Below are 10,062 nucleotides of genomic sequence, written 5' to 3'. Positions count from 1 at the left end.
GTGATGTCCTGCAGAGGGATGGAGTGCCTAACAACATTAAGAGCTTCTACAAAGTAAATCACATCTGGAGGTTCCGCTACGACAGGCCGTTCCACAAGGGCAACAAGGATAAAGAGAACGAGTTTAAGGTGCTTCACTCTGTTTCTCCCACACGCGCTCTGCTCGTGTCTCAAGCTGTAGCCTCCATGGTTGTGGCATCGAAAAACTGCATAAGAGTAATCCAGAGAAAACCACTAAATTTAGTACAGATCTGTTTCTCTCTTTCACGTCTGCCACCATTCTCTCTGTGTCTTCTTCTGCATCTATCTCCCTCCTTCCGTCTGTGTGTCTGACGTGTGTCTGCGCCCTCAGGTGTGCAGGGGGGGTTCTGCACTCTGCTTCCCTGCCCCTGCGGAGGCTAATTAACCAGCGTGGGCGTTTTGGTCCGATCCATCACAGCCACACGCACTCCATTACTCTCGTAGCCGTGCTCAAACACAGAGAAACCCAGCACGTCCCTGGCCTCTCGCCAGACTTTACACTCACACACACACTCACACACACACACACACACACACACACACACACACACACACACACACACACACACACACACCTCTGACCCCCCACCCCTCCTCCCATTTCTCAACACACACCAGGGCAAGACCTTCTACTGTCAAGCCATATTTAGCTGAAATATTGCACATACGCACCAGAGTTGTCATTTTTCAGTCGAGTTAGTTAAAGATTTTAGTTTCTGTTGGCTACACTTTAAGAATGTTGAAATTGTTTGTGTGTGTGTGTGTGTGTGTGTGTGTGTGTGTGCGCGTGCGTGTGTGTGCGGGCGTGTGTTCGCGTGTGCTTGTGTGTGTGTTTGTGCGTGTGTGTACATGTGTTTGCAGAGTCTGTGGGTGGAGAGAACTACACTGAGCTTGGCTCAGAGTCTCCCGGGCATCTCGCGCTGGTTTGAGGTGGAGAAGCGTGACCTGGTGAGAACTGAACCTCTGCCTTTGGCTTTTCTGCTCATAGCTCACAATTCTGGAGCAAACAGAACCATTTCATAACACCGGCTTAAACATGCTCCAGTACAGCAGTGGGACGATCGCACTGGCGTTGAACCTAGTTCATCAATCACTACAAAATCCCCATTAGCTACACAATAGATCACGTATCGGGAGAACAAATGTTCACGTTCACGTTAGTTCTGAACGCCACAGTGCCTTGTCCTGAACATCCAGGCTTAAAACTCTCATTGCGTTAGCTGTGTGTGCCCATAAATGCACGCGGGTGCCCCTGTTGTTGCGTGAGCTGCTGCCTCTGCCCCGCAGGTGGAGATGAGCCCCCTGGAGAACGCCAGCGAGGTGATCGAGAACAAGACCCTGCAGCTGCGCACGCTGATCGCCCAGTGCCAGACACGACAGATGCAGAACATCAACCCTCTCACCATGTGCCTGAACGGCGTCATCGACGCCGCCGTGAACGGAGGACTCGCCCGCTACCAGGAGGTGACCAGAGACACGGCCCATTTCACCCCACCCTCTCCTAATGGCCTCTTTAATGGGCTGACCAGGGGAAAATGTGCATTCTGCACCATCTAATGATGGCTTTACCATCTTTGATGGTGCCTTCAGTTTTGTCACATAACCCAGTCTATACAATTATAAAATGTTTCACTGAGGCAGGAACGGGCTTGACCTCGGTGACCTTAAAGGGCTTGCGATAAAAACGTACCTTTGGTAGTATGAGTCCAAGAAGCGGCCTTTAGTGTACGCCCTACTGAATCTACTGAATGTCCTTCTGAGTGCTGAATGTAGTGGTCTGTGCTCCATTCCACATCTCCACATATACAACACATGCCGGGCTTTATTTCCCTGGCTATTGAAGTGCTCCGCTATCTAAGCGGATGGAAGGCGTGTCTGCGTGTGCCGGGCGAATGCGTAAAAGCATACGGCGGATATGTAATGAACGTGTTTTACCCTTTCACTCTATAAGAGTATTAGGCAGTTGCCAAGCAACTGCAAGTTAGACAACCAGCTTTTAATGCACTCATGCCACAGAGGCAATTAAAAGGGAAGAGCTGTCGGCAGGGGTCCACCAAAATCCCAGCATGCACTGCGGTGCGCTGAGAGCTACAGATCTACTGTAGTGATCTGCTGTGTGGATCGGCAAACCAATTTAGACAAGCCGGTGTGTCACCGGCGATCCGGGAAGGCTGTCGGTATTGACTGGTTTCCTGTCTCAACGTTTCGGCGGGCTAAGTCTCGTCCTCACCTCCTGCCGAGCTGTCTGCTTCTCTCCAGTGGTCTTTAAAGTGTGACTGCCGGCCTTCACTCCTGCACGTCTGTTGTTGCAGGCTTTCTTTGCGAAAGATTACATTTCCAGTCACCCCGAGGACGGAGATAAGATTACGCGTCTCCGAGAGCTCATGTTTGAGCAGGTAATGTTTGTCACAAACAAACACATTGTATACGTTGAGCTGCTTAGTCGGTCTGGCCGTAAATCGTGGGATTTGCTACAATATAGTTTTGATGTAAGCCAATAATTTGACATTTTGGTGGCATTTTAAAGGTTATAATGATATGATGTAGTGCAGTTTCTCCCAGTGATAAACAAACAATATTAATGCATCCATCAAAGATTTTTTATATTCCTGTTTCAATTTGGAAAAAGGTTGATTAGTATAATATTTTAATTCTGTCTTCGGAACAATGGGAGAAAGCAGTTTAGGAAACTCTGAAACATTTTTATTGGCTACACCATTCCACATTAAAGATCAATGTACTATGTGTTCACTGGATCATTAAACCACATTGTAGGCTCAGCGAACTGATCAATGTTCTGTTACATCCCTATTAGCCTGGTGTGCATCTGTTCTGTGGCTCGTAAAGACTGAACCTCTTCTCGCTGCGTGCAGGCCCATATTTTGGAGTACGGTTTGGCCGTGCACGAGAAGTTTGTTCCGCAGGACATGCGTCCCCTGCACAAGAAACTCGTCGACCAGTTTCACGTGATGCGCTCCAGTCTGGGCATGCAGGTGAGTTCTGTAGCCTGGATGAGGATGAAGGTGTTTGTGCGGTAGTTGCTCAGATCCACCTGCACTCTTCCTGTTCTCTTTGTAGCCACAGGAGTTTCCGGCATACGTGCGGGTCAGTCCGCTGCATTTCGCCAATGGTAGTCCGCGCACCTGCAGGACTCCGGTTCCCAACGCCATCAGCCCAGACGGCGGGAGAATCGTTGCGCGACGCAGGTCCGTAATGGTTGTCCTACAGTGGTCTGGTTAAGTCCAAGATCAGCTGCTGTGTTTGGAATGGACTTAAATGGCCCGACCTGGTTAAATTCTCCTGTGTCTCTCCTGCTTCAGCCCCCTAAGTTATCCGGCCGTCAATCGCTACTCCTCATCCTCACTGTCGTCGCAGGCCTCCAACGACGTAAGCAACATCACCGGCCAATCGGAGAGCTCAGACGAGGTCTTCAACATGCAGGTGCGCGCCCTGCCTTTCACAGTAGATCCGCCTGTTGTTACGATCCTCCACCCAATCACAGCTTCACCTGGGGCTCTCTCGCTGGCGTGTGGTGATGCGGCCGCGGAGCCTCCGCCCTCCCGTCGTGCTCCACCCTCATCGCTGGCTGCCTTTCTCTCCCCAGCCCAGCCCCTCCACCTCCAGCCTCAGCTCCACCCACTCGGGCTCCCACGTCACCGGCGCTGCCGTCCCCTCCAACCGAGGTGAGTCCGTGGAGGTCCGAGCGACTCCGAGTCGCTGCTCGGCCTCGGTTTCCAGGATGCCGAAGGGTTAGTCTGCTGACGTCTTTCCAAAGCTCCCTTTAGATCAGGGGTCTGGATTTGAGCTTCTGTGATTAAGTTCATACTGCATAAGTGCATACTGCATAAGAATTGTTATTACAGATTGAATTTTAGATTAATGTCCCTTTTGATTATAGTCAGGCTACATGAATATTGGTGTTGTTTTGTCAAAAGCGATGTACTCGTGCCATATCAGGTCATCCTGGGCATTGATTGGCCGACACAGCACATGGTTATTACTAAAGGCATCTTGCTGACAGTACTGATACAGCATAAACCACGACCATCCAAACTTTCATTTCACGTAGCTCAGTGGTGATGAACGCTGCTATTGTGAACATCCTATGATACTTTATGCTTTTATCTAGAGAAGAGAGAAGGCAACACGATGAATAAATAATGCAGTTTTTCCGCCTGTCGACACCTCTCTACCTTAACGCCTCCTCTCTGAAACACAGACACGCTTCCTGCTGTCTCTCCACTGCCGCTGGATAAGCACAAGCAACCCAGAGAGAACGCGTGTCTCTCGCCCCGGGACAGACTCTCCAGCAGCGTGTTCGCCGGGCCCCTGGACTCCGCCCAGGTGAGTGTCAGGGGGCGGGTCAGAGGGCGGGTCAGAGGGCGGGTCAGAGGGCGGGTCAGGGGGTGTGTCAGAGGGCGTGTCAGAGGGCGTGTCAGGGGGCGTGTGAGAGGACGGGTCAGAGGGCGGGTCAGAGGGCGTGTCAGAGGGCATGTCAGAGGGCCTGCCGTGTCTGGGCAGTGCTGGTGTGATGATGCATGTCTGTTCCCACCATCCACAGAGGATGATACCCTTCCAGATCGACACCAGCCTGCCGCGGTGTGAGGCCAGTCTCCCCACCTCAGAGACAGGTATGGCCCAGCTATGATACCTCCCAGCGCATTGTGATGTCTGAGTCCTATAACTTGACATGTCGTGTGTGTGTGTGTGTGTGTGTGTGTGTGTGTGTGTGTGTGTGTGTGTGTGTGTGTGTGTGTGTGTGTGTATGGCCCACCTAGGCAAGAGTATAAGGTCTTTGTCGCCCATGCCAACCGCAAGGTCTCCTCAAAAGGTATGTTTAATAAGCCAATTTAGCAAAAAAAAAATGGCTCTCATGCTGAGTATCAATACAAGCTGAGAGAAACCCAACATAAAAAAAAAACAACAACAACAACCCTTTGAGTCCCTCAGCAGCTATTCTCATTACAGAAACAGCTTCACAAGCTCTTTCCATATTCTGTAGAGCTGGTACTGAGTGTCCTGTATGCCCCACAGACCACAGCCCCGCCCCTCACACCCTCCCCCACCGACGGCCTGCCAGCGGGCAGCCTGGCCTCGCACTCGCCCGCCCGCTCGGGCAGCTACAGCAGCGGCATCTCCTCCCTCAGCCGCTGCAGCGTCTCCGAGATGTGCGGCATGGAGTCGTCCCCGCCCGACCCGCCCCTACCGCCCGCCCCCGACAACCTCGTGCGGCGTGGCAGCAAGACCCCGCCTCCCTACAGCGTCTACGAGCGGAACAACCCTCGCCGGACCACCCCGCTGCCCCACAGCCTGTCGGTGCCGCCCACTGTGGACAACCCCAACCTGCCCTCCAAGCCGCAGCTCAGCCGCACACAGAGGATCCACTCAGAGCCTCGACACAGACTCACACCCAGGAAAGTCTCGCAGCTCTAGGGAGACCGTCCCGCACGGTCGTCCACGCCGCGGTTCGGGAGCACTGTCCCGCACCTACAGACTCTCACGCTGGGTTATTGAAGGGGAGGATTACTTTTTATAGATGCAGTTTTATTTTTTTGTATCACCTAAAATGGAATATAAAGGTTTCTATTTCTGTTTTCGTAGTGGTGGCTGCTTTTTCTTCAGCGATGAATCCACCACAGTACCGCTGTGTAAACTATCTGTGTCATTAAGGGGGGGGTCCGCGTGACCCGGCTGGTGGTTGAGCTGGGGGTGTTCAGCAGGCGTTTTATGTTTGCAGATGTACTGCTGTGTTTATTTCTTTAAATCACTGCAGATGAAATGGTGTTGTTCCCTTTTTGTTCCTGGACGGCCTTTTACACTGTTAATTTGGGGCCTGGTTCAAATCAAATTCTTGATGAGTTTTCTTGGTCAGTTAAACTGATTCAAGGCTGCGTACTTTGGCATATTTTCCATTAATGTACATTTTGGCTGATGTACAACAATAGCCATTAAGAGATTAGAATTATAATCTGCAAAGGGCATATAGTTTACAGTTAAATCTCTAGATCTGGCAGGTCCACATCCCACTTAGAGCAAAGTTCCGAAACATATTGCTTGCAAGGTATTTTTGATAGATGTACAAAATCCCATAAATGTACAATATTCACTACCCACCCTGGCACCGTTTTAGCCCTCACATAGACAACGTTGTGCAGCAAGATCTGCGACTCGTTTTAACTGCTTTGTATTTTTTGGAATGGCTGAAAGGTGCTACACATTTCTTAGTGCTTTCTAATGTAGCCTTGTGTCTGCCGACCCTGCCTGAACGTTCATTGTGCCATGTAATGAAATCGTGTGGTCTCCAAGTATTGTGCCAAAGATACAAATAGTATTCACTTTTCTGTCAGTGAGAGTAGTTAGGGAAGCTTAAACCGCGTAAGCGTGAATGCTCGTGCTTGACAGTGTGCTTTTTATACAGTGTGCCGAAGCTTAGACTAAGACAGCATGAGGCATGTACAGTGTCGAGCAATATAACCGCTGTAGTTTACTAAAGAGTATCATGTGTGTAGCACAGGGGCCCTTCAGTTTTAAGGTGACATTGTCTGCAGATGGGCTCACTTACGGTTTCAGAGATTCCAGATAGGATCGGTTTGCACTGCTCAACTATAAGTAGAATTAACTGAAAAATAAAAAGATTTGAAATCTGCGAGCAATGGAGAGAAGTTCATTCTCACTCATGGAGACAATGCGGATGGTATATCCTCATGCTAAGACCAGAGTTCAGGCAGGCATGCACAAAAAAGTCAAAACCACTGCCAGTGTATTCTTGAATCGGGGCCATGCATGGCAAACACAACATTTAAAGAATACTATACGGATTTTTTTGTATGCGTTTTATTCATATATGTAATTTTTTTTAAAGAATGTATATTCACTGTTAATACATGTTTTTCCAAATGTGTCACAGATATGACAAATGGATTTTCTTTTTAATAGTCATTCCTTCTTTACACAGAACAGTTATTATTGAAATTCAAGGAGAAACTCATTACTCATTCTTCATGATTTTTCAGATTTCACTGAGAAACTGAAATACAGTTATACTTATTATTAGTCGATTTTAAAGTGTCTCCAAGTCTGTATGAGTCACTAAAAGGACACTTCCTTAAAATATCCTATTGCTACAAATTGTAGCTACAGCTTTGCCGCAGTACAAAAATAAATAAATAAATAAATAGAAATAAACAACAAAATAAACCCTTGATATGGCAAAAAGAATTTAAATTAGCTAATAGCTGTTTCACTGCCAGCCTGTCAGCCCAAATCTTTGCACAGCTGTAAGCTAATAATTATTAATATACATAAAGAGGGGGGTACATATTCCAATGAATAAACTGCCTTTTTTTTAAGTGTTAAATGAAGATGGTTGCTGGAGATTTGCATACTGAATGCAAGTTTGCAGGATTTAAAAATTTATTACAATTTAATGATTATCTTGCAGTGTAATTTGCATATAGTTTCTACTGTCTCATTGCAACTGTGTATTTCAGAAGATTCACAGACATATTCAGACACAGGTTGTGTTTCACAGATTCACATCATTATTATACCTATTCGGGGAAAATTATGTACTGTCAGAAAAACACACAAATACTTGCAGGAAAAAATTGGTTAACTATTCCCAGTGTCATAATTAACAAATATAGAACCCAATGCTGCACCAGAGATCACACATTTAGCTTGTGTAGCGAATTTACATGCACAGTAGGCATGCTTCTTTAAAATAACATGACATTTTTTATTGATACTTTGTGAATAAGCACAGTTTTAAATCTTAACTAAAGAACATATGTCAGTTTTTGATTTCACAAGAAGACCCAAGAATAGCAAACTTTACTTGGGAATACAAACTAATGCATTTGTAAATGGTGGCCATTAGTATGTTGCTTGTGTGAACTATTTTATTAAGTGTTGCAATTGTGTTCACATATGCCTATGCTATGAAAAGATGCTCATTTTAGGCAATCACATTTTATAATTTGTAATGGATTGCCCAGTGATCAGTTTTAGAAAAACAACTAGTATTCTTATATTATCTCCTTTATCTCACTTTGTCCCACCTTTTGTATGAATTAGGTTTTATGTTTTTTGTTCAATTTTTTGAACCTGTAAAGTTGTACTTTATATCATACAATGGGATGAAAGTATTCCATATAGCCTGTGTTAAAGATTTTGTACAAAATTGTGTTTATATGAAAATGTAACCAGTTCAAAGCTTTGAATGTTGCAATGAACATTTTTATTTGTAAATGTTGAATATTAGCCATTAATGAATAAAGGTTCATTGACGTACAAAGTGTTTTAATATAATAATAAAATGTGTATAGAGATTGATAGTGTTACAATCTAGTCAAAAGTATTAGTTAATAACAAATGAACAAAAGGTCACCCTTATGAATAAGCTACACACTGAATGGCAAATAGTTTTAACAATAACAAGAAAATATTTTTTATTAATTGGTTCATGTTTAATTAAACAGGCTTTTCATATTAAGACCGCTAGCCGCTAACAGACCATTCTGTGAGTAGGTCGAGCTATGTAAACCCGGCGTGCTTTAGGACCCCGGCGACAACTACTGTCTGCGGTTTTCGTAATCAAACGCGCGACACGCAGCATGCGCATCACGTCGTAGGTGAGTGAAACGGAGCGGCGCCGTTACGGGTGAAGTTCAGGGATGAAGGGCAGTGAAACCTGTCAACGTACAATATATAAACATCCTGATGTCTCTGTCGTTTTTTCTGGGGCGCCCGCTTCACTCGACACTAATGCACCGACACACGAGCCAGTGAGCATTCCCACTAATTAATGCTAGCGGGGTTAGCGCGGTGGCTAAGTGCGGGTAGATCCTTCCTACGTCCTAAAGAGACTTTATGAATACGACTGCGGCCCCGGGGGAAGGCAGGAGTCGTACATCACACCCAGAGCCATGGCATCTGTCCAGGCCAACCTCCCTGGGTTGGGGGACGCAGTCCTGTACGCTATGAAGACCTGTGGACAAGGGCATTGCCACTGGCTTCACAGCGCATGCGCGCAGAGCCCGAGCTGGGCTCCTTGATGTGACTGAACAAAAAACAGAAAACTGCAAAAGAACTGAACAGTTTGCTCACGTTATTGCACTCTTTAAGTTCTACTGAAACTCGTACTTCACACAGAACAGCAGTTGTAAGATCAGCTGTGGTCACTGCTGGTAAAACGCCTCCTAACTCCAGGCGATTTGACATGGAGTGACCCGTGATTAATTCCCCCAGATTAATTACACATAAAACTTTATCGGTGATGCTGTAGTCGAGTTGCTGCAGGTTATGAAATCACTTGCAGTTCATGTTTAACAGGCTCAGCGACTAACCCTCAGATTAAAAGGTAAGAGACGCATTCAGCTGCCAGTGTGGGGACCAGGCTCAGATTAAGGACATGTATACTGAAAGAGTCATTTGTGAACATCACAAGTGAGATGTAATAATATAAATGCAGCTGTGATAAGGTGAATTTCAAAAGTAGGCCTAGGTTCATGTCCTCAGATTAACAATGATATAATTCTAGCTAATATAGCCCACACTACTGTGAGTGCCAGTGTGTGACTTGGGCACCGGTCCAGTAAGCCACCACTCTCACTATGAGGGCAGTAGTGGCATGTTTAATTACCATGGAAACATGAACAAAAATAGCATCCAAGCGAAAACACAAGTCTGCCATGTTGCTCTAGAGAGGGCGGATGTAATTCACAGTAGGCTCAGAATGAGGATAACGTTTAGAACACCCCAGCAGATATTTACCAGTTTACCCACAACTCATTTAACAGTGATTAGTGTTGCCTCTCGTGTTCCCCTCGACTGCACTTATATGCGTTGGAAGATTTCACTAATGCGTAATCGGCCTGATCATGGAAGAATGGAAGCAGAAAGTGTCGGATGCAAAATGCTGTTGGTGTCTTCCGCTGTGTTTCCAGATCCTTTGGCGTGTAGTACTGAGTCACAGTGACCTGAGATAGGGTGCGATCATTATGCAAATATGGTGTAGTAGAACAATACCTGAAAGGCCCCC

At 46.5% G+C, this 10,062-nt stretch overlaps 2 protein-coding genes across 6 annotated transcripts in view; both read left to right on the top strand.

Annotated features, from left to right (window-relative positions):
• The window catches only part of dock4a (dedicator of cytokinesis 4a), a 47,552-nt gene extending 39,252 nt beyond the window's left edge, over positions 1-8,300 (top strand). The window contains exons 41-52 of the mRNA XM_077021630.1: positions 1-128; positions 882-968; positions 1,308-1,484; positions 2,333-2,416; positions 2,894-3,013; positions 3,099-3,226; positions 3,341-3,461; positions 3,625-3,703; positions 4,240-4,364; positions 4,582-4,651; positions 4,799-4,851; positions 5,055-8,300. The exon at positions 1-128 is cut by the window's left edge and continues 39 nt beyond it. Coding sequence (XP_076877745.1) covers positions 1-128; positions 882-968; positions 1,308-1,484; positions 2,333-2,416; positions 2,894-3,013; positions 3,099-3,226; positions 3,341-3,461; positions 3,625-3,703; positions 4,240-4,364; positions 4,582-4,651; positions 4,799-4,851; positions 5,055-5,453 — 1,571 coding nt within the window. The 3' untranslated portion in view covers positions 5,454-8,300. The remainder of the gene's footprint in view (positions 129-881; positions 969-1,307; positions 1,485-2,332; positions 2,417-2,893; positions 3,014-3,098; positions 3,227-3,340; positions 3,462-3,624; positions 3,704-4,239; positions 4,365-4,581; positions 4,652-4,798; positions 4,852-5,054) is intronic.
• A 239-nt stretch (positions 8,301-8,539) lies between these two features.
• Positions 8,540-10,062, top strand: part of immp2l (inner mitochondrial membrane peptidase subunit 2) — a 52,061-nt gene continuing 50,538 nt past the window's right edge. For 3 of the 5 annotated variants that reach the window (XR_013133972.1, XR_013133973.1, XM_077021623.1), the window contains exon 1: positions 8,664-8,806. Coding sequence is in view for 1 of the 5 variants with exons in the window: in XM_077021623.1 (XP_076877738.1) it covers positions 8,696-8,806 (111 nt within the window). In the remaining 4 variants the exon portion in view is untranslated. The other 2 variants (XM_077021624.1, XM_077021625.1) reach the window with 2 other exon arrangements.

The sequence above is a fragment of the Brachyhypopomus gauderio genome, chromosome 11, assembly GCF_052324685.1.
Source record: "Brachyhypopomus gauderio isolate BG-103 chromosome 11, BGAUD_0.2, whole genome shotgun sequence".
NCBI lineage: Eukaryota > Metazoa > Chordata > Actinopteri > Gymnotiformes > Hypopomidae > Brachyhypopomus > Brachyhypopomus gauderio.
The sequence above is the reverse complement of the archived record's forward strand: the minus strand, read 5'-3'. Positions and strand labels throughout refer to the sequence as shown.